Source organism: Thunnus albacares, chromosome 8, assembly GCF_914725855.1.
Source record: "Thunnus albacares chromosome 8, fThuAlb1.1, whole genome shotgun sequence".
NCBI classification, from domain to species: domain Eukaryota; kingdom Metazoa; phylum Chordata; class Actinopteri; order Scombriformes; family Scombridae; genus Thunnus; species Thunnus albacares.
The window spans coordinates 32,968,352-32,992,919 of NC_058113.1; the positions used below are offsets into that span (position 1 = coordinate 32,968,352).

Genomic DNA, 24,568 nt, shown 5'->3' on the forward strand with positions numbered 1-24,568 from the left:
ACACACACTTGAAGAGTGATGAACCGTCCTTTAACATTTACAACAGCAGATTTAATTACTACATGAACCCTTTTGTTACTTATGTATTTACAGTTACATTAGCAGGCGACTGGTAAAGTTTTATAAATGGCTCATTAGACCCATTATTAACTAAATACTTACTAATATTTGATGACTAAGATGAAGTCATGGCAGGAAAAGAACAGTTAGTTCAGATGCAAATACAGCAAATTATCCATCATAGTATCAGATCTCTAATGTTAAAACTACGATTTTATGCAGGCAGCATTAGTGCACTGGAGGCGTGTCATCAGGAGCATATCCAGTTCTGTGAAAGTGAAAGTATAACAGTTGTTTATATCAAAATTTCCCGCCAGTTTGTCTGCAGTCTCGGCGGAGCAGGACGGACGGAGGCTGCACTGAGCGGTGAGTTTCTGTCACATTAACGAAGCTTTGGGGAGAAAATTAGATTTAACATTAAAAATACAGTAAAACAAGTCGATGTGACGATGTTTGAGGAGAATAAACAGTTTAGACTTTAGAGAGAAAGATGAGACAAAGCAAACAGAGCAGCTGATTAAACATAAATATTAAATATTACATGAGAATAATGTTGATGATTATCAGCCTAGAAGTAATTTAACTTCCTCTCCCTCAAACGTCTTTATGTGCATTATACAAAATGCATTAAAATCCACACAGACAGTTTATCCACAGTGCATCTATATAAATATTCTGTATTTTCAGAGGGGTGAACTACGAAGCAAGTTCAACATACTCAGGCTTTCTTTGTGTGAGCTGGCTCGACAAACCCTAAACTCGTGATCAGAGATAAATGGTACCACGACGGAGGATAACAGTTGTCTTTGTCAACACAGGCTTTCTGCTGCAGGCTCTATGTGTGTGTATGTTTCCATTAAAGGAGGAGTTTGGCGTTATTGACTCTTTTTCCCGCACAAAATGGACCAATCGCGTGTCGCTACGTCAGTCAGCAGGAGCATATCATTATAATTGAGAGATATGAATAATATACATAATAAGCAAAAAGCAACGCTGTCGCTGCAATTAAGGCGAGAGAGGAATGCTGGCAGAAAATTGCTGATGTAAATGTGTTAATTAAAAAACGAATTCATTAATTTATTAATTACGTCATTAGTTTATATACATAGCTCTTAAACTTTAAACTTGATGCAGCAGATTTAAACATTAAACTCAAGAAGTGCATTCAGGTCTGACTCTGTCCCATAATGAAGGATGAGTGGAAATCACTTTAGATTCTGGTGAAATTAATATTATAGATTGAATATGATCTGTGATAAATACCAATAGATTCATAATAATTATTAATTATTGTAAGTGATTAATAATGACAGTATGAGGCTGCAAGCTAAATGTTTGTAAATGCTGGTGCACCCACCTGCTCTGCTGTAATACTAAATATACAGTGGTGGAAAGTCACTTAGTACATTTACAGTTTACATCACTGTTTTTCTGAGGTACTTGAGTATTTCACATGAGCACTTCTTTATTTTGTGTTTCACCATGACCACTTCTCCTCTCATGTTTACTTGCTTCCACAGGTTTCTTATTCTTCTCACAGCATCTGACAGTATGTCAATGTACTCTGCAGTCTTCACAAAAGTAAGTGCAATGTTCTGTTCTGTACAGCTTTTTAATTTTATATTTCATTCTCATTATTTGGCATGTTGTAGGACAGGTGCACTGCAAAAATGCCAAATATATGCTGGTTTTAGCTTCTCATATGTGATGATTTGATGTTTTCTTTGTTAGACTGATTGTCTTTGGGACTGTTGGTCAAACTAAAAAAGACATATGAAGACGTCACCTTTGACTCTGGGAAATTATAACAGGCATTTTCTGTATTTTGTAGACATGATTAATCGAGAAAATAATCCGCAGATTAATCAGTAATGAAAATAATCATTAGTTGCAGCCTTAGTTTAAGACACTCTCCCTTTAGCTCTGAAAGTGGTCACTTACATGACACATAATGTGAGTCAAACACTCTAGAAAAGAGCCAACTGTATGTCTTTGATGCTGCATATTACCACCACTGCTTGTTTGGTTGCTCCTGGTCAGCACATTAAGTCTGAAAAGGTGTCCAGATGGTCGTGGTTATTTATTACTTTGTACAATCAATATGTCATGATAAAAGACGAGCATTAATAAAACTAAATGTGTGTGTGCCAGTGAGGAAAGAAGCCAAGCCGAAAGAGCCAAACAAGAGGAAACAAAGACAGGTATATCCATCACATTCAGTGGAAAAAGTCACTGTAGGATAAAAAATAAGGAAATCCAGATATGAATGTAACTGTTTGTTCAAACAGGAAGAGCTCTGCAGGTGGCCACGTTATTTCCAAACATCTGACTTCCACATCCTGCAGACGTAAAGCAACATTATCATCATTCCTGTTTCTGCCTGATAAATGTAAGTTTAAGTCTCTTTAACTGCTTCATGTCTCACTTTCTTCACCAGTTGATCTCTTAACTGTGTCTGTTTGCTGCAGCAAGTAGTGAACAGTGGGTTTATCAGATTTCAGAGGATCTAATCATTCATGGGGTTAAGTGTCTTGCCCAAGGACACATCGCCATGCGGACTAGAGGAGCCAGGAATTGAACCACCGATCTTCCAATTAGTGGACAACCCGCTCTACCTCCTGAGCCACAGCCGCCCCATATTATTGGACATGTTGTTTGATCATGTCTAAAGCCTGGTGTTGGCGAGAATATCCACACAAACCTGGATAAATTTATGAATGCATATTTCTCCCAGTGTTTCAGCCCTCTGTCCAGACTAAATTGCCATTTTTTTCTCCCCATAGATACTGAGCTTTTACAAAACCATTTCCAGAGTGTGTAATTCTTAAAATTCAAGTTTGGCATTTCAGTATCCAGTTTCCATTCAAATGTAGTGCAAAATTTTAACCAAACTACCAGAAAATCTGGAAAAGTAAATTCAATATAGTGTACATTTCCACCTACTACTGTTGTGTGAATATTAGGAGATGATGCAGTCAGTACCATTAAACCATTGCAGAAGAAGAGGACACAACGACATGATGTCATTAAAAGAGCTGCAGTCAAAGCGCAAATGATGGAAAACATGATGGAAATATGATTTTTCTGTTTAGGTTTAACAAACTGAATCTCAGCAGAGTAACAGACTGTCTGTAGCTGTCAGTTACATCTGTTTACAGCTTCACCAGTTTGTTATGCTACATATCACAACCTCTTGACTTTGTACTGATGTTCTTTGAGAAATTTATAATGTAGTATAAAGTCAAGAGGTTGTGATATGTGGCACAACAAGCTAGTAAAGCTGTAAACAGAACCATGTTTCAGCACATGCTCAGTAGCATCTGCCTTACACAGAACTACTCTGAGAGACTCAAAACATGATCCCTGTTATTAGTCTTTGGAGTTTTTTCTAAACAATAATATAAAATTATAGTAAATTGCCAACCTTATCTTTTAATCACATTTAATTTCCCAGATTGGCACATCCCAGATTCTGTACCGTGATTTATTAATCTGTCTGCATTATGTGTCTGGTTTAGACTACAGTCATCAAAAGACAAAGATCAAGGTCTTTATTCGACTTTATACTGAGTAGTTGCATTTTTCAGCACCAACAACAGTGTGTTGATGTGATATTATGTATTTATTTTACAGCAAAACTGTATCAGATTGTGGTTGTATTCAGTGCTGCCAAAACAATGGTTGTAATCTACATTGTTACTGATCTACTTCAGAGCTGCTGAAGTCAAGAAGATGAGGAAATCTGAGAGTAGAACAACGTCTTCAATAATCAGTTCTATGTCTGCTAAGAGTGATCGCTCCAGAGAATATCCTCCAGACTTAAGCAGTGAACACAGAGCTTCAGGAACAAGGTAAGATTATCAATGCTGTTAGATGGTTATGATTGCAAAGAGCAAGATTTTATACCACTGGCCGTCATACTGAAATGAGAATGAAAAGGTTCTAATATTAAGTTTTATTATATTGGTATTGGTAATAATAATCTGTAGGGATGTATTACTCTCATATCTTTAACTATTTGATATATATTGGAATGGGAAATCTAAATTCATAAAATAGCGGATTAATGTTGGACATGTAGGGAGACGTGATGAATTGTACCAAGAATAATTACAGTTTTAATATTCATAGTTATGTATTGACTAATAGGATAAAGATGAATTCGATTGATTTCATAGTGGAGTAGGTAGAAAATTTACCGCATCTGACAAGACAGACTACTTGATTTGAAAATGTTATGTTACTATGAGGACTATATGCTTTTTTCAGCAGCCAGATGGCATCAAGCTTTCAGCAGAGCCCAGACACACTGGAGGTGGGCAATACTGTATTTATCAATGAATTAATAATAAATTAAGAATACATAATGAATCGTTTTTTGTTTATTGTTACATTTTTCTAAGTCATTAGGGTAGCTATGTCTAGTGTCATTGCATTAACATAATTCCAAAATAAAACAGTGTTGTGTAACACGTTCCCTCGGGGAATATAATGTATGTATAAAAAATCTTATAGCTTAGTAAAAAACATTGTATTTGTCAGGTATTTGAATCCGAAGCTGTGGCCTTTCTAAAGCAAGCTGTGAAACAACATAAGAAGGTCCTTTCTACAAAACACAAAGGACTGTTTAAGGAAGACGAGCAGGAGGACGAACTCCCTGATCCACTGGTTGAGTTTGATGATGAAACAAGTGAGGCTGCTCTGAAGATTGCCCTCCATGTTTTGAGGAAGATGAATGAGGATGAACATGCTCACACACTTGAGAAAAGTAAGAGACTTCATGTTATCTTACTAGAACAGCTGATGTTCAATAAATGTAATACATTAAGTTTTTGTACCAATTCATCCATTTATTAACTTTGGTCCAGTGTGAAACATCTTCACACCTCTCAGATAAATTTTCATGAAATTTGGTGCTCCCATTCATTGTTCCCAGAAGATGAATCATAAACATTTTAATGATCCTTTTTTTTTCAATGAATACAACCAACAGGCCAAAATTTCAATTGGTCCAACTCATGACTGAGTCCCTGTCACCCTTAGATGCACTTTGCATGCCAATATCCTGAACGTCTTTGCGGGCTAATATTTGAATTTGAATTTGGGTTGAGCAAGGTTTTTTTTTTTTCAAATCGTCCTCAGTAAAAGTATGCCAAAGTCGCTATTAGCAACTCCTGTTTTCAGTGTAGCCATGTATGTACAAACAACTATCACTGGATTACTTTGATACTGAAGAAAACTTAAAATTATAATGATTCTCAGGCAAGTTTAGGAGTTATAAGGAGAGTTATGGGAACATAACAGTTTGGGCTTATTATTGATGTTACACATTTCTGTGCTGTTAGGTCATTATGGAGAACTAGGAATGTACCAACAGAAACTAAAATCTTCTGTGAAGACAAAAAATGAGAACTTGTTGGAAGAGATAAGTACACAGCAATGGCCTGTGCCTTTCAGAAAGATTTACACAAAGATCTACCTGAGAGAGGGGGGCAGTGGAGGGGTCAACAATGAACATGAAGTGAGACAAATTGAGACCGCGTTCAACAGACGGAAATCTTCGGAAATTCTGATCAAGTGCGAGGAGATCTTCAAGCCTTTACCCAAACAAGAAACACCAATCAGAACAGTGCTCACCATGGGGATAGCAGGCATTGGTAAAACAGTGCTGACTCAGAAGTTCATGCTGGACTGGTCAGAAGGGAAGGCCAATCAAGACATCCAGCTCCTGTTTTCAGTTCCTTTTAGGGAGCTGAATTTGTTAAAAAATGAGAAACAAAGCTTGATGGAGCTCCTGTGTAACCTCTCTCCAGACCTGAAAGAATCTGGAGTCAAAGACCTGAAAATGTACAAAGTTCTCTTCATATTGGATGGTCTCGACGAGTGCAGACTCCCTCTGAATTTCAAGGGAAATGAGAAATGTTGTGATGCTACACAAGCAGCCTCAGTAGATGTTCTGCTGACAAACCTAATTGCAGGTAACCTGCTACCAGAAGCCAGTCTGTGGATAACTACCCGACCTGCTGCCGCCAGCTGCATCCCTCCACAGTATGTTGACCGAGTGACTGATATACGAGGCTTCAACAACCTACAGAAGGAGCAGTACTTCCACAAGAAAATTGAAGATGAAAACTTGGCCAAAAGAGTAATTGCAAACATAAGGTCAGCAAGAAGTCTCTACATCATGTGCCACGTGCCGGTGTTTTGCTGGATTTCTTCTATTGTCCTGGGAAACATGTGTGCCAAAGCAAGTGGAGGAAAAATGCCAAAGACTTTGACTCAGATGTACATCCACTTTCTGGCTCATCAGACCACAAAGAAGCATGTCAAGTACGGCGAGGAACAAGAACTGGACTCCCAGGGGAATAACAAGGTGATCATGTCACTTGGGAAGTTGGCCTTCCAGGAGCTGGAGAAAGGCAACCTGATCTTCTATGAGGAGGATCTCAGAGACTGTGGTATTGATGTCAAAGAAGCATCTGTGTACTCAGGAGTGTTCACTCAAGTCTTCAAGGAAGAGCCCTGTATGCAACAAAAAGTCTTCTGCTTTGTACATCTGTCAGTTCAAGAGTTTCTAGCAGCTTTGTATGTCCATGTGATGTATAAGGTGTCTGGTGTAAACCTGATGATCAGCTCTGAACAAATGACCCAAAAAAAGCCTGTATCTGAACTGCACAAAGCTGCAGTGGACAGAGCTTTACAAAGCAACAACGGCCACCTCGATCTCTTCCTGCGTTTCCTCCTCGGACTCTCTCTGGATTCCAGTCAGGCTCTGCTCAGAGACCTGAAGATACAAGTAGAAACCTGCCACTCCCAAAGTCATGAGGAAACCATCAAGTACATCAAGGAGAGAATCAGTCAGACTCATCATCCAGAGAAGTACATCAATCTCTTCCACTGTCTGAATGAGCTAAACGACCACTCTCTGGTGGAGGAGATCCAGAGCTACATGGAGTCAGACCGAGACTCAGTGATGGACGAGTGCTCTGCAGCTCAGTGGGCAGCTCTGGTCTTTGTCTTGCTGACCTCACCAGAGAAGCCAGAGGAAATCCAGCTCAAGAAATACTCCAGGACGGAAGAAGGCCTTGTGAGGCTCCTACCAGCCATCAAAGCATCCAAATCAGCAATGCAAGTCTCTCTCATCATTCACAGTTTTATTTTTAATAATCATCCATTGAGGTTGCAAATTTAAATAACAAATTCACTTTGTCTTTCTGTTTATCAGGTTGAATGATTGTAATCTCACTGCAGACTGCTGTAAGGAGCTGTCCTCCACTCTCAGCTCAAACTCTAATGAGCTGAATCATTTAAACCTTAGTGACAACAACTTACAAGACTCAGGAATCGCACTTCTCTGCACCGGACTCAAGAGCCGACACTGCAGACTGAAGACGCTGAGGTGAGTCAAAGCTGCAACTAACAAAAATGTGACTGAACAAAGATTTTTGAAGTCTTCAAAAATCTGACGACTGCAACTACAGACAGACTCTACAGTATACTAACCACATTTTAGACTATGTTTTGAAAGTCATGGTACAAGAACCCTGGATTTGGCCAACAAAAAGGTTTCATTGTAGTAGCAGCGGTACCACCACTTTGGCCCAAACTGAAATATCTCAGCAAATATGTGTTCATTAGCATGAAAGTTTGTAGATATCCAAGGTCTCCAAAGGATGAATCCAATGACTTTGGTGATCCTCTGACTTTTCATCTAGCACCTTTATGAGAACAAACTATTTGGTTGACTGAAATTTTGTCCAAATTGACATTCATGTTCCCCACAGGATAAGTTTATCCAATTTCATTTGTCCAATATGTTGGTGTATGACAAAAAAAGAATGACATTCTCATTAGGTTTCATCACTTTGTTTTTAGTGCTACTTAGTAAAGCATGCTAACACACTTAACTATGAAAGTAACCAGGTAAACATTACCTACAAAGCATCATCATGTTGAACTGAAGGAAAACACACCTGTTCTTGTGAGATGATGACTTCCAGGCAGATGTCAAAGAAAAAATGGGAATGCTGCTCACTCATATCTCCAGTACAATCATTTATTTGAAAGATTCTGAGATTAAGTACAGAGCTGCTGGCGGGGCTGTAGACTCTTTGTCTTGCACTAGTGCAGTTCTTTCTTGCAATATTGTGCTACTGTATAGCTTTTTCACTCAATCTAAAGGTGGTTGTGTTCGACTACATAAAACTTGAACAGAAACAAAAAATAAAAAGTAAAGCAAACTTGATACAAAAAGCAAAAGTGTGTCATTCAGATTCTTTTTTCAATAATTTACTTTACTTTTGCTTAAGGTTTTAGTATGAGACACGACAACATTTGACTTTTTGTTTTGACACAACAACCAAGTTTTCAATATCTCATATACATTTACTTGTTGACTTTTATACTCTCTACCACATTTTACTATTAATGTGCAAAATAATAAAGAATGACAATTAAGACTTGACAGTGTAACACAATCCAATACAAGAACCCTGAAACAAGTGTGGCCATTGTAAAGCTTATAATGTTCAGTTTTTGACAGGTGTGATTTAACTATGTGATCATTTTAATGTGGTAGTTTTTTGTATCTTTGCATTTGATTTCTTTATTTTGCATTGTTTGTCCTTTCAGGCTTAACCGATGCAGTCTCACCCAGAGATGCTGTGAGGACCTGGCTTCAGTCCTGATTTGTCCTTCATCACCTCTCAGAGAGCTTGACCTGATTGACAACGACATCAGAAACTCAGGAGTTCAACTGCTCTGCACCGGACTGGGAAATAGGGGCTGTAAACTGGAAACCATCAGGTATCATTTCAAGCAACTATTAATGCAACTTTAATAGTTATGAAGAGTAACAACCAGCTGTTAAAGGTGCATTCTGTCACTCTGTCACAGGTTGTCATTCTGTAACATCACAGAGAAAGGTTGTGGTTTCTTGGCCTCGGCTGTGAAGTCCAACCCGTCCCACCTGAGAGAGCTGGACTTGAGCTACAATCACCTTGGAGAAAGTGGAGTGAGGCTCATCTCTGAAGCTCTGGAGGAAGGACGATGTGAATTTACCAAACTGAGGTAAAGAAAACAGTTTGATGGTTGTTTTCAGCCAGTCAGTCGGTCCACCACTTTGATCTAGACTGCTGTCTGAGCAAGTATTGGATGGATTAAGATGAAGTTTTGTACAGACATTCATGATCCTCAGAGAAAACATTCAAAAATAACCTTGGTGATCCTCTGACTTTCTCTTTACCGCCACCAACAGGCAAAAGTCTTCACTTATCCTGTGAAATATCTCAACAACTATTAAATGGATTGGCATTCATGCATTTGTATAGACATTCATTGTTCCCAGAGGATGTATCCTACTGATTATGATGAACCACTGATTTTTTTTACACTAGCGCCACCATCAACTATTGGATGAATTGCCATGAAATCTGGTTCACCATCATCAGGTCAAAAATTTCCACTTGTCCAGTACTTTGATTTATGACTAAATATCTCCAAAAGCGAATGCCTTCAGCCTCAACTGTAGTGTTCAGTGTTGTTTTTTACTGCTGTGATGTTTTCATGGGTCAAATTAAGAAGTTTGAAAAACCTTCAGAGAAGCTTTAATCATTATGTTTCTATCTGCTCCACAGAGTTGACCACAATGCAGAACACTGGTTTAAACCAGGACTGAAACAATGTAAGTTTGGATTTTCTATTTGTCAAAAATCTGTTGTACTTTTACTTAAGTAGGAGTTTTCATACAGGACTTTTACTTGTAATGCAGTATTTTTACATTGCTGTACTGGTAATTTTACTTATGTAAAAGATCTGAACACCTCTTCCACCACTGACTATACTGCAAGTCTTTAAATCTTATTAACAGAGTAATAATTTCCATAATGACGACTAGCACACTTATTAGAGGGTCTGAACTTAGAGATTGACACCAATCTTAGTATTTTTTGAGAGAAACTGAGGCATTTTGAATGGGAGTCAGTTGGAGCATCCTACAGCCATCGCTGGCACTTAAAGGTACTTTGGCCTCAAGATGTGGTTGCTGCTGCTTTGTCTTAACACATGAAGCAATTTTCCTCAGAAAAATGAGGCTGTTTTTAAATATTCATCATGTTTTTAAGCATTTCCTATCAGTCTAATCCATGGCTATGTTAGTTTTACCAGTGAATTAACAGAACATGAAGCATTAGTACTGTAGTGATGGATACCTGCAGTTTAATACCTCGAGCACTGATTTAAACAGTGATTACATTGTTGACTGGGGCTATGTTTGATGTTTCCTGATGCATGGATGCCTGCCAGCCATTGAGTAGTAAGTATTTTCAGTGGCGGTGGTATAAACTGTCAGTATAAATGTCTAACTGCTTGACTTCTTCCTGCCATCAGATGCATGTGAGCTCACAATGGATCCAAACACAGCCCACAAACTTCTCATCCTCTCTGAAGGGAACCGAAAAGTTAGCCAGGGCCAAGAGGAGCAGCCGTATCCCGACCACCCAGACAGGTTCAACTTCTCGTTCCAAGTCCTGTTCCAACAGGGCCTGACAGGCTGCTGCTACTGGGAGGTGGAGTGGGAGGGGAACTGGGCTGGGATCGGAGTGACCTACAAGGACATCCGTCGCAAAGGTCCAGACCAAGACTGTGTGATGGGATACAATGAGATATCATGGGGTCTGCACTGCTCTGCTCCTGGCTACCGAGTGCATCATAACTACAAGAGCATCGTCCTTCATGTCCCTCTAGCAGGTTCTCGCAGACTGGCGGTGTATCTGGACTGGAAGGCTGGCATGCTGTCCTTCTACAGAGTGTCTACTGAAGGATCGCTGACACACCTGCACACCTTCCACACCAAATTCACCAAACCGCTCTACCCAGTTTTCAGAGTGTGGGGTGAGGGCTCCTCAGTGAGGCTTGTAAGTGAAACAGCTTAAATAGAAGAAAAGACTTGATTAGTCATTGTTCATACTAACATTCAAACAATCACAATGATCACTTTTAGGTGTGCCTGCTGTTCGGGGCATGTCCCAGAAATCTGTTTTTAGCCATTCATACAGATACATATACACATATATTTTACATATTCAAATTATGCAGACATTCAAGGTTCCCAGACAATGAACTGACTTTGGTGATCTCTTGACTTTTTCCTTGACATATTAGTATGCTGATGATAGCATGGCAGTGTGGATTCAAAATAAGCTAGTTAGTTATTTTTTAGTTAGTTATTTTTGTGTCATGCACATATAAGTACCGGGATCACATGGACTTATAAGACACCAGACGTACCGTTACAGTGGAGAGAAGATCATAACTTGTCACATATAACAGCACTTTGTTAACTTTGCACTTTGTTAACTTTGCATCATGTGTATTTTTAGTTATGCACAGCAGACTTTACTTTGTTGATACTGCAGCATTAATTGTATAAAAAATCTTTTGTAATCTGTGTATATGTATATTGGACTTTTCTGTGTGTCATCTTCATACTGCAACTTGTTTTAAGTCTTAATTCAGACGGCATCCTGGAGGGTCACTGATATGTTAATCATGTTCTATAGCATGTACAGTTTACAACCTGCATCAGAGTTTTTTTTACTTTATTGCTTCATTGAATTATTCATTGAGTTAACTATTTGTTACTGAGAGGCAGATTGAAAAAGGGGAGAGAGGGATATGTGACCTATTGTAAATTTAGTCTTGTTTCTATTCTTTTTTATCCGTAACATATAAAACCAATATATACTTATACGTAACATACATTCAGTTATTTAAAAAACATAGCTATATAACATATGTAAAAATATTATTAAAAGAAAACATCCTTTATTACTTCATCCTTTTTTGAAAAGCATTTTAAAGCTAAGAAGATGAAGGGCAACAAAGGACATCCCTGTGTTATAGCCTACCTCTGACATTTTCCACTGTACGCATATATTTCTTTATTTACATTTTTAGCCTGAACTTAAGTCATTTACATTCTAATCTATTAAAACATATTGACAGCTCAGCCATTAACCATAAACATTTTAAAAATGTTTCAATATTATTTCACATAATTATGTAATATACTGGTAATATTTTTCTATGTATATTTCTATCTTTAATGAAGCTAAAAATTGCAGTTTGAATTACACAGGATCACTTTATAAAGGGGTAAAGCAGCATCCATTTCTGTAACACTGCAACACCACTTGATGGCGCTAAAGTACTAATTTTCAAATCCTTCACAAAATGACAAATATTCATCAAAAGTCATGTTTTCATATTTTATATTTGGTCTGACCAACAGAACAAAAAAATCCCCAAAGATATTTAATTTACAATGACATGAAAGGAAGAAAAGCTGCATATTTATTGATTTTGTACTTAGTAAATTAATTAAGTTAATTTTAAATTACAGGGTTAGCTAGTATATTGTTCACTAACAATAAAGGGTAAAGATAATAAAAGAGCCCTAATTTTGCTGTGGTCAGAATAATTCATCAATAAAATGAACACGAACATTGTAGTTTTTCTGGAAACAACTTATGATGTGAACTACTCCTGTTGATGGCTAGTTAAACCATACTTATTCATAAGAGAAACTCATTTTTGCTCTTTTCATAGAGGCCATGCTGACAGTAACAAAAAAATAAACAATAAAAAATACATCAGACTTATCCTTGACTTGTTTACCATTGTGAGTCACACAAAGATCTGTGATGACACACATTTTCCCTCCTTTTTTCACACAAACATCTGTGATTCTTATCGAGAGATAAATATTAAATATTAAAGACATGCAGTTAAGGATTTTGTTCAGTTTTCTGACTATTAATAAATTAATAAATTGATAAATTCAATTAGGAAAACTTAGCTTAACTCTGAAGAAAAGAAGCACAACTGTCTCTGGAGCCACAAAGAAATTTTGAGAGAAGCACAGAAGCAGTACACTGATGATGTCAGAGGGCTGTGATTGGTTGATCGCAATGTTGATCCAGGATCACGTCCTACTTGGCTAAATCACGCTGTGCGTTTAGGTACAGCAGTTAAACATTAGTGCAATCCTCTATATTTATCAGTCTGTTATTTTTAGGGTTGCTGAGTTTTGGTGCATAATTTCCTGGTTTATATATTTGTGAAATAAGTGTTAATATTTTGGTATGAAACAACTAACTAAATAACAACTGCAGAGAAAATGATCTACAGTTGTTATTTTGACAATCAGTAAATCATTGAAGTCATTTATCAATGCAAAAATGCAGAACATCCTCTGGTTTCAGTCTATTAAATGTTATGGTAACTCTATAATGAAGTTATAAGCAGATGTGTTTATTAATGTATTTGTCAACAGTTATAACTTCATAACTGCTGAATAAAAACAGATAATGAAACAATATAGTAAAACACTGTTGTAATAATATAAAATATGTCTTCATAGATTTATAATTGTTGACAAATACTGTAATAATAATGAACACTTAAAATAATGTCATTATATCTGGTTACAACTACATTATAGTGTGTTATAAACATTAAATTGTGTTAATTGATATTCATTGTTTATATGCTGCTCATTAATGCTAAATATGGGCACTTAAAGTAAAGCTTATTATTTTAAAATGATATCTTTTGAATTTTGGACGTTTGATGAAACTTTTTTTTATATATTTTATTGACTAAACCATCAGTTAGAAAAACAAGAGATTAATTGATAAAGAAAATAATACATTTAGCTCAAATTTCACCTCCATTGCTGAGAAATGGTGCACCAGATCCCTTCAGTACAGAGCATGAAAAAAGTTACAGTAAGTCCAGTTGTCAGGCTGTATTTGATGCAGTTATATGATGGGAATCAAAACAAGGACTGACATCTGCTCTCTGTAGACCAACACTGTTGACAGCAGGTGGAGACAAATTCAGGGTTTCTCCATCGACACTTTTGGTCACACAGAGTCAAACCATGTCACGTTTCCACTTCCAGTTTACACACAGTCGCGCCTGTTTCTTTAACAGGAAGAAACCTCAAACAGAACCGGACTCTAGGTGGACGACATCTGCCTCGACTGGTTGGGTTGACAGAGAAAGAAAGAAGAAGGAGAGACACAGAGAAACACCAACAACAACAATAACTACAACAACAACCTCAAGCCTCCAAGCGGTTTGACGTCTCGCCGGCTGCGGCCGACCCATCATGACCCTCCTTCTCACCGCTTCTCCCCCTCAAACCAGCTGTGTTTGGAGACTCTCGGTACTTTGGTAGAAACTGAATCTCTGTGGTTTGAAGTTTAGTTTCTCTCCTGTGTTTCTGTTTGTACTTTCAGATATCTGTAGAAAAGGTCTAATTGAGGAAAATGCAATTTCTGGTTCATCCAGCAGATGTCGTTAAAAATCACAGATTGCTTGATGATGCTTCCTGCACATGATGAGTATCTGCAGGTTTTTTTAATGTGATTTCAGCAAAACCTGTCTGGAAAATCCCCAATCCTGTTGTTCCAGACCTCTGACCTTAAATGAATTAGTTGTTTATTTGATTAGTTAATCTATCATCAATTCATACATTGTTTTTCTGCTGCTTATCCACAACCAGGTCATGATTAATAAGTCATTAGTTATATTATTGGGAATGATTGTGATATACTGTACCTACAAATTAGGAGTCAAATTCCTTGTATGTGTAAACATAGTTGGCCAATAAAGATGACTTTAACTCTGTGAAATAAATATATATATTTTGACATCTCATATTGCACTTGGTTAATAATTCTAGTCCTTATCATCCCTGATGGTTTTTATTGATCTTTCATGACTGTGAAATAGGTTTTAAGTTACATTCTATGTGGTATCAAAGAGGTTAAATTTAACTTGCTGTTGCTGTGGAAACGCCCTTCAGCAACAGTGAACAGGAAATAATGCGGAAGGGAGGATGTCAACAACACAGAGTGAAACTAAACAGCCGCTGTAGATTAAACATGAAGAAGAAGGATCTCAAGCAGAGACAGTTTTCTAACAGATCATCATTTAATCTGATGATGCTGAATTGTGTGGATATACTGCTGCATCCACATTCTTTCAGATTAGGAGATTTAGCTGTTTTTCACTGTCTGAAAAAGGATTCTGGATGTTGTAATAATGCTGACAATGACAGCTGAAAACTCACTGTTTGATATATTTAATATGAGATAGAGAAGTTATAAGAGAGAGAATATATGAGAGATATGAGCCACTAATAGATGTAATACAGAATTTAAGCAAGATGAGGTCAAAGTGAACTTGTTCACTGCAGCTTGTTTCCTCTTCAGCAGTTCATCACTTTGAGCTTTGAGCTGTTCTGATGTTTGATTCGTTGGCATCAGTAATGAAGGACATGATGCAGGATCTTTCTATGGGCCCTATTTTTTTTTGGTATTGTAACTAAATATTTTTGTGACTCTTGGTCAAATGAACAAGATTCGAGGAACTTGCAGTGGACATTTTTTCACTATTTTTCGACTTTTAATTAAGTGATTAACACTATTTTCAGATTAACCGGTAAGAAAAAATATTAGTAGTTGCAGCTATACACAGACACACAAACAACATTACAGCTGCTAGATTTTACAGTTCAGGTTTTCACTGTTGAGCATAAGAGCTGCTTTGATGCATCGACACCTTTAGCAGGATATTTTAAACACCTCTTTTTGCATCTGTGATATTGTGGCAAACGATATCACACCACAGGCTGCTGACCTCATTTCTGCCACTGACCTGATGGTATCTATTTGTACTGTTTAAACTTCCTCTTTGCTTCTTTAACATATTTACCACATGCAAACATATTCAGCCTTTTACAGCCATGTTAACAGCTCTGTGAGGCTGTACACAGTGGTGCTTTGAGCTTAAGGTTAACATCAGCATTAGAGCTGCAGCCATTAGAATAGAATATCTTTATTGTCATTGTACAAGTACAACAAGATTAAGTGTGAGACTTCTGTATCTATGCTATAAATAACAATAAATAAGGTAACAGTATATAACAGTATGAACAGTATATAACAGTATATAACAGTATTTAACAGTATATAACAGTATGTAACAGTATGAACAGTATGAACAGTATATAACAGTATATAACAGTATATAACAGTATGAACAGTATATAACAGTATATAACAGTATATAACAGTATGTAACAGTATGAACAGTATGAACAGTATATAACAGTATATAACAGTATGAACAGTATATAACAGTATATAACAGTATGAACAGTATGAACAGTATATAACAGTATGAACAGTATGAACAGTATGAACAGTATATAACAGTATGAACAGTATATAACAGTATATAACAGTATGAACAGTATATAACAGTATATAACAGTATGAACAGTATGAACAGTATATAACAGTATGAACAGTATATAACAGTATGAACAGTATATAACAGTATATAACAGTATGAACAGTATATAACAGTATATAACAGTATATAACAGTATGAACAGTATATAACAGTATATAACAGTATGAACAGTATATAACAGTATATAACAGTATATAACAGTATGAACAGTATATAACAGTATATAACAGTATGAACAGTATATAACAGTATATAACAGTATATAACAGTATGAACAGTATATAACAGTATATAACAGTATGAACAGTATATAACAGTATATAACAGTATATAACAGTATGAACAGTATATAACAGTATATAACAGTATGAACAGTATATAACAGTATATAACAGTATGAACAGTATGAACAGTATATAACAGTATGAACAGTATATAACAGTATGAACAGTATGAACAGTATATAACAGTATGAACAGTATGAACAGTATATAACAGTATGAACAGTATGAACAGTATATAACAGTATATAACAGTATGAACAGTATGAACAGTATATAACAGTATGAACAGTATCAACAGTATATAACAGTATGTAACAGTATATAACAGTATGAACAGTATATAACAGTATATAACAGTATTTAACAGTATATAACAGTATGTAACAGTATATAACAGTATGAACAGTATATAACAGTATATAACAGTATATAACAGTATGTAACAGTATATAACAGTATGTAACAGTATATAACAGTATATAACAGTATGTAACAGTATATAACAGTATATAACAGTATATAACAGTATATAACAGTATGAACAGTATGAACAGTATGAACAGTATATAACAGTATATAACAGTATATAACAGTATGAACAGTATGAACAGTATGAACAGTATATAACAGTATATAACAGTATGAACAGTATGAACAGTATATAACAGTATATAACAGTATGAACAGTATGAACAGTATGAACAGTATATAACAGTATATAACAGTATATAACAGTATGAACAGTATGAACAGTATATAACAGTATATAACAGTATGAACAGTATGAACAGTATATAACAGTATGTAACAGTATGAACAGTATATAACAGTATGTAACAGTATATAACAGTATGTAACAGTATGAACAGTATATAACAGTATGAACAGTATGAACAGTATATAACAGTATGAACAGTATGAACAGTATGAACAGTATATAACAGTATATAACAGTATGAACAGTATGAACAGTATATAACAGTATATAACAGTATGAACAGTATGAACAGTATGAACAGTATATAACAGTATATAACAGTATATAACAGTATGAACAGTATGAACAGTATATAACAGTATATAACAGTATGAACAGTATGAACAGTATATAACAGTATGTAACAGTATGAACAGTATATAACAGTATGTAACAGTATATAACAGTATGTAACAGTATGAACAGTATATAACAGTATGAACAGTATGAACAGTATATAACAGTATGAACAGTATATAACAGTATGTAACAGCATATAACAGTATGAACAGTATATAACAGTATGTAACAGTATGAACAGTATGAACAGTATATAGCAGTATATAACAGTATATAACAGTATGAACAGTATGAACAGTATGAACAGTATATAGCAGTATATAACAGTATATAACAGTATGAACAGTATGAACAGTATATAACAGTATGAACAGTATGAACAGTATATAACAGTATGTAACAGTATATAACAGTATGAACAGTATATAACAGTATATAACAGTATTTAACAGTATATAACAGTATGTAACAGTATATAACAGTATGAACAGTATTTAACAGTATATAACAGTATGTAACAGTATATAACAGTATATAACAGTATTTAACAGTATATAACAGTATGTAACAGTATATAACAGTATGAACAGTATTTAACAGTATATAACAGTATGAACAATATATAGCAGTATATAACAGTGTATAACAGTAACCGTCAGACAGGTTATGAAGGGTATTTAGTGATTCAGAACAGTTACAGCTCTGGATAAAAAGCTATTTCTTGGTCTGGAGATGTGGGCGTAGAAGGTTTATAACATCTGCCAGATGGAAGGAGTTCAAACAGACAATGGCATAATTTGAGTATCTGGAAACTTGTGATGCACATTTTCCTACAGTTTGCTGACATTTTATAAACCAAATGATGAATTGATTTAATCTAGAAAATAATCTGTAGATTAAACAATAGTTCAAATAATGAGTTGTAGCCTGATTATTTATAAAAATATTCTCAGTTGACATAAAAAAAACAATATTACATCTACATATCTAAAATGTTATTTATAGAAGATTATATCCATAATCATCCACGCTGAGGGTGATTAGTAGAGCTGTAAAGCTTTCTTACATTACTGCAGTTATTCAGAATAATATTTTGTTGGTTTTTCTTCATGCCTCTTTAAATGTTTCCTCACAGCTCATCACATGAAGATCTGAAGAATAAAGTCGACGTGAATCACTGCAAAACTTCACGAGGGACAAACTTCAGCAGGAATGACTGAAAAGCTTTTTTCATTCAGTTGAGTCCAAAGCAAAGTTTGATTTGCAAAAAAAATAAATTTCAAAACAAGTGGAAAACATCAAATTTCTTACATGTACGATGATTCATCAATCAATTTAAAACACAGTTTGCCAAATCTGATCTTTGCTTTTAACTCACAACTTCTGGCTTTTTAATTAGCTAAAACTATTTTTGATTAACAACCATTTCAAGTCTTTATTTTGTTGTTGATGAAGACTTTCTGTTTCTGGATTTTTGTTCTTTGTTTTGGTTGTTCTGTCAAATATTAATTTACAATTTAAAATCCTCAAATGAATTGTACTAAGTAATTTACTTACTGATTAAAATTGTACCTTTTTTGAGCAAAACTGTCTCAATGTGTCCAAAAACATCTATTTGGTTCCTCATTCAAACAAAGCTGTGATTTACAACATGAGATCATTTTCCTTCTCTTGTTTTGACACTTTTCACAAATCAAAACAGACACCTTCTGTCAGGTGGGGAAGCAGGAGTGGACCCAAACACAGAGGCCGGAATCCAGATATGATGAAAAAATCTCCTTTAATCGTGGATGGTCATGAACAGGCAAACAGAGCTGAACAGAACTAGCAGATGAAACAACACAAAACGATCCAACAAGGACTGAACAGAAAACCAGAACTTAAAAAGAAACTGAACTAACAAGGAGATGAGGTGCAGGTGGGGAGATGGGTGGAGAACTCAAGAGAGGGGAGTGAACATACAGGGAGCTGATTGGCTGAGGAAACACAGGGAGCAGGGCAGGGCTGACGAGGCTAACACAGGGTAGGTGTGGGGAAAACAGAGCAGGGCAGGGCTAACGAGTCCAAATGCAGGGCAGGTGTGGAGGAGTACATGAACACACAAGGGAAACAGAACAAATACCCAGAAAACAAACTCAACGCCACGTGCACTAACCCATCCTAAACCAGCCACGAACACAAACCCAAGCACACAACCCAACAAACTAATGATGCAGTCCTCTAAACCCATCACCCAAATCATACAAGAAAACCCTTATGAACCGAAGGACTAAACAGAAGTGCAAACCAGGAGACCCCAAAGAACACAAGAAGTCCAGGCAAGATGTGACAGCCTTGAATGTAGAACTCAACTTAATCCACATTTTTATAGAAGTAAGAAAATAATATAGATTTAACTATAAGTAGTTGCAAATCTGCTTTGAGTTTTTGCTGAAACATAAAGTTCAGTTTTATTTGTTGCTTTTATGATTTTTCTCAGTTTGTCTCAGTTGAGATCTAAATTGAAGATTATTAAATATAAATATTCTGTGCAAAGATGTATTTCAAAGTTTATCTGAAGTTAATATGAAGCTTCAGAGTCAAATCAAGTAGATATCTTTCAACGTTACAGTCTTTTTAGTGCCAAAGTCCCTCTTTTTGTTACTATACTTCCACCTGCAGCTCAACAGGGAAACACTGTCCGAGGAAACAGGGAAAAGAGGGAATTTGATGCTAAAAAGACTGTAAATGTGTCAGATATCCACTTGATATGACTAACTCAGACTGATGAAGCTGAATATAAGCTTCACAGAGACTTTTAAATGACTGTGTGGACACACTGTGGATTTTGGCCTCCGTCACTTCCATTGAAAGCACATTTGAAGGATCTTTTAATATCCAGTATGAACAGGAGGAATGATTACATTACTGTTCATATGGACACCTTTCTGCTGGTTTAACACACACCGTTAACATTTACAACAGCATATTTAATTACTACATGTTACTAATTACTAATTATTCAATATTTTATCACCGCCAGTCATCACAATTATACGGTATACGTATATTATATACGTATACGTATAATACGCTATTTCCTGGAGTTCACATTCTTCTAAAAAGGGAAGCTGAATATCAAAGTCATGGCAGGAGAAGAACAGTTAGTTCAGATGCAAATACAGCAAATTATTTGTCATAAAGTATCAGATCTTTAATGTTAAAGTTTATTTATGTTTATGTAGGCGGGGTTGGTGCATCGCTGATAGTTATCTGCAGAAAGTGAAAGTATTTTTAATATTGTTTATAACGAAACTTAAACTGACTTGTGGAGTGGGGGGTACGACGGTTGCACTGAGCGGTAAGTTTCTTTAACATTAACGAATCTCTGGCTAGAAAAATAGATTTTACATTCAAAAAACAATAAAAACGCGTCGATGTGACGTTGTTTGTGGGGAATACACAGTTTAGACTTTAGAGGGAGAGATGAGACAAAGCAAACAGAAGAGCTCATTTAACATTTAAATTAAACATTATATTATTGTTGTGCTTTCTGCAGACCAGACGATAAAACAAGTTTATGTTTAATAGTTTGATAATGTTGATGATTATAATAAGTAATTTTATTTCCTCTCCCTCAAACGTCCTTAGGTGCATTATGCAAAAGTGCAAAATACATTAAAATCAACACGGACAGTTTATCCACAGTGTGTATATATATATAGATATATAAATATATAGATATAGTCTGTATGTTCAGGTTTAATACTCGACTAGTTTGTAAACAGCACCGATAATCTTAAACTGCATATTTAAAGAACTGCGTCATTATTTTGGGGGGTGTGGGAGACATGATTATGCAGTGCCATCTAGTGGCAAAATACAATAGCAAAAGAATAAACAGAAAACCATATACTGATGTACATATACTGTTTTTTAGGTACTTGTACTTTACTCAAGTATTTCCGTGTGATGCTACTTTCTACATTTCAGAGGGAAATATTGTACTTTCTACTCCACTACATTTATTTGACAGCTTTAGTTACTTTTCAGATGAAGATTTGACACAATGGATAATATAACAAGCTTTTAAAATACAACACATTGTTAAAGATGAAACCAGTGGTTTCCAACCTTTTTGTCTTTTGACGTCTTACAAAAAGCAGTGTGTAGTCGGGGTCACATTTCACATGTCTATGAGTTGTTAACAGCTCCACCAAATAGTGATTTTTCCCTCTAAACTTCTCACATGCTTTCATTTCAATAAATGTTCAAATGATCCAATATTTCAGCAAAAATCAAAGATTAGAGAAAAAGTCCAAAAACTGAAAACAGATTTGTGTATCAGAACTTTGTTTTTTCTTCTTTCCTCTCCCATTAATCATCTCACCACCCCTCAGATTTATCTGCTGACCCTTTGGAGGGGCCCCGACCCCTAGGTTGGGAACCACTGGACTAAACTAGCTAACTGTATATAAAGTAGTGTAAACTAGCTCCACCTCCAGCAGCTACAACAGTAACTTGCTGCTCTAACACTGATGCTTCACTATTAATAATCTAATGATGTCATATATAATAATATATCAGTCAGAGGGACCGAACCACTACTTTTACTGCAATACTTTAACTACATCAAGCTCATAATACTTATGTACTTTTACTGCAATACTTTAACTACATCAAGCTCATAATACTTATGTACTTTTACTGCAATACTTTAACTACATCAAGCTCATAATACTTATGTACTTTTACTGCAATACTTTAACTACATCAAGCTCATAATACTTATGTACTTTTATTTTTCTCATGCAGAACTTTCACTTGCAACACAATCTTCACTTCTTTATTTCAGTTTCACCATATGTTATTTCTCCTTTCATGTTTACTTACATCCACAGGTTTTTTACTCCTCTCAAATCATCGGACAGTATGTCAAGGTACTCTGCAACCTTAACAAAAGTAAGTGCAATGTTCTGTTGTCTGCATTTTTAAAAAAATTTTATTCGTTTCTATTACTGGGCATGTTTTAGGACTGAGCTACAACGATAAGTTGATCGTCAGAAAATTAAGTTAAAAGTTAATAGTTTTATTCTTTTTAAAGCAAAAATGCCAAATATTTGCTGGTTTTAGCTTCTCAGATGTGATGATTTGATGCTTTCTTTGTCACATGAGAGTAGACTGATTATCTTTGTTCTTGGGACTGTTGATGGAACAAAACAAAGATATCACTTTTGACTCTGGGAAATTATAACGGGCATTTTTCAGTACTTTGTGGACATAACTAATCAAGAAAATAATCAGCAGATTGAACAATCATGAAAATAATCGTTAGTTGCAGCCCTAGTTTAAGACACTCTATCTTTTGTTCTGCAAGTGTCACTCACATGACAAATAATGTGAATCAAACACTCTAGAAAAGAGCCAACTGTATGTCTTTGGTGCTGCACATTACCACCACTGCTTGTTTGGTTGCTCCTGGTCAGCACATTAAGTCTGAAAAGGTGTTCAGGTGGTCGTGGTTATTTCTTACTTTGTACAATCAATATGTCATGATAAAAGACGAACATTAATAAAACTAAATGTGTATGTGCAGGTAAGGAGAGAGACCAAGCTGAAAGAGCCAAACAAGAGGAAACAAAGACAGGTATATCCATCACATTCAGTAGAAAAATACACTGCAGGATAAAGAAAATAAGGAAATCCAGATATAAATGTTTAAACTTTAAACTGTTTCTTCAAACAGGAAAAGCAGCTGGTGATGTTATTTCCAAACATCTGACTTCCACATCCTGCAGACGTGAAGCAACATTATCCATCTCATTAGATTCCTGTTTCTGCCTGATAAATGTAAGTTTAAGTCTCTTTAACTGCTTCATGTTTCACTTTATATACCAGTTAGTCTCTTAACTGTGTCTGTTTGCTGCAGCAGGTCGTGAACAGTGAGTTTATCAGATTTCTTTTGATGAAAACAGCTGTCTACACTATTATATGGAGGGTTTATTAGTATTAATTAGTGTTAATGTTAGTGTTATATTCCATAACTTTGTTTTTTTAGTTATAAATAAGTCATATTAGGAAAGAAATATTTGTAATGGGTAATTCTGTTCTTAGTGAAGCTTTCTGTGGTTGAAAGCAACACAGACACAAAATCCTTATGAGATCTTAGTCAAGCTTGATGTAGACTGCAGTGATCTTTCTATAGAATTGCTGAAGGCCTGAAGATGAATGAATGTGGATCTGAAGCTGGATCAGAATCTGCTCAGAGTGAATATCCTCCAGAGTTCAGCATGAAGCACAAACCCTCAAATCTTAAATTTCCAACTTGGTGTTTCAGTAGCCACATTTGCATCCAAATGCAGCGCAAAGTTTAACTAAATTTCCAGAAAATCTGGAAAAGTAAATTCAATACAGTGTACGTCAAAGCTCAAATGATGGAAAACATGATGGAAATATGACATTTCTGTTTGTTTCATGTATTCATTTGAGGAGCGTTAAAGTCTCCTCATCACTCCACACAGATCTGATGTTTTTAGCTATTCAGTGATGTTTATTATATATAATAGTATCATTTATTCACCGCGTCTATTTGCATTTGATTTTTACCCACACAACTTTTTTTTTCCAATTTTTCCACATTTGGATGAAAACACACCTGAGTGTGTTCAGCAAAAACTGAGCTTTTGCACAACAGAGACGTAAGCTGTTGAATGAGGTTTGGGGACTGTATGGCAGTGAAATTCAGAAGGACTTTGTTGTCTCTAACCTTCTCTTTGATCGTTCATCTTAAATTAAAATTAAAAATTAAAAAGCGGTTTCGTTAACCTGGATTTATGTTGATTGTGTTAGATGTCGTGATTAT

At 35.6% G+C, this 24,568-nt stretch overlaps 1 protein-coding gene and 1 long non-coding RNA gene across 2 annotated transcripts; one reads left to right on the plus strand and one right to left on the minus strand.

Annotated features, from left to right (window-relative positions):
- Positions 1-109: 109 nt before the first annotated feature.
- Positions 110-1,228, minus strand: LOC122987239. Its single transcript, XR_006404474.1, has 2 exons — positions 779-1,228; positions 110-451 (listed from the first exon to the last, which is right to left on the minus strand). It is a non-coding gene; the product is annotated as an uncharacterized LOC122987239 (long non-coding RNA).
- On the plus strand, positions 190-12,831 carry LOC122987209 (NLR family CARD domain-containing protein 3-like). The gene is made up of 13 exons (XM_044358973.1): positions 190-426; positions 1,581-1,641; positions 2,212-2,261; positions 2,349-2,449; positions 3,774-3,911; positions 4,330-4,375; positions 4,603-4,828; positions 5,406-7,188; positions 7,286-7,459; positions 8,692-8,865; positions 8,956-9,129; positions 9,696-9,742; positions 10,447-12,831. The coding sequence occupies exons 5-13, from the start codon at positions 3,793-3,795 to the stop codon at positions 10,989-10,991; spliced, it is 3,288 nt and encodes a 1,095-aa protein (XP_044214908.1). The 5' UTR covers positions 190-426; positions 1,581-1,641; positions 2,212-2,261; positions 2,349-2,449; positions 3,774-3,792; the 3' UTR covers positions 10,992-12,831.
- Positions 12,832-24,568: the final 11,737 nt, after the last annotated feature.

Coding starts and splice junctions, on each gene's coding strand:
- LOC122987209 (XM_044358973.1), top strand. CDS start 3,793: ATGAGGAAATCTGAGAGTAGAACAACGTCTTCAATAATCAGTTCTATG. Junction 9,130..9,695: donor TGTGAATTTACCAAACTGAG/GTAAAGAAAACA, acceptor TCTGCTCCACAG/AGTTGACCACAATGCAGAAC. Junction 9,743..10,446: donor TAAACCAGGACTGAAACAAT/GTAAGTTTGGAT, acceptor TCCTGCCATCAG/ATGCATGTGAGCTCACAATG.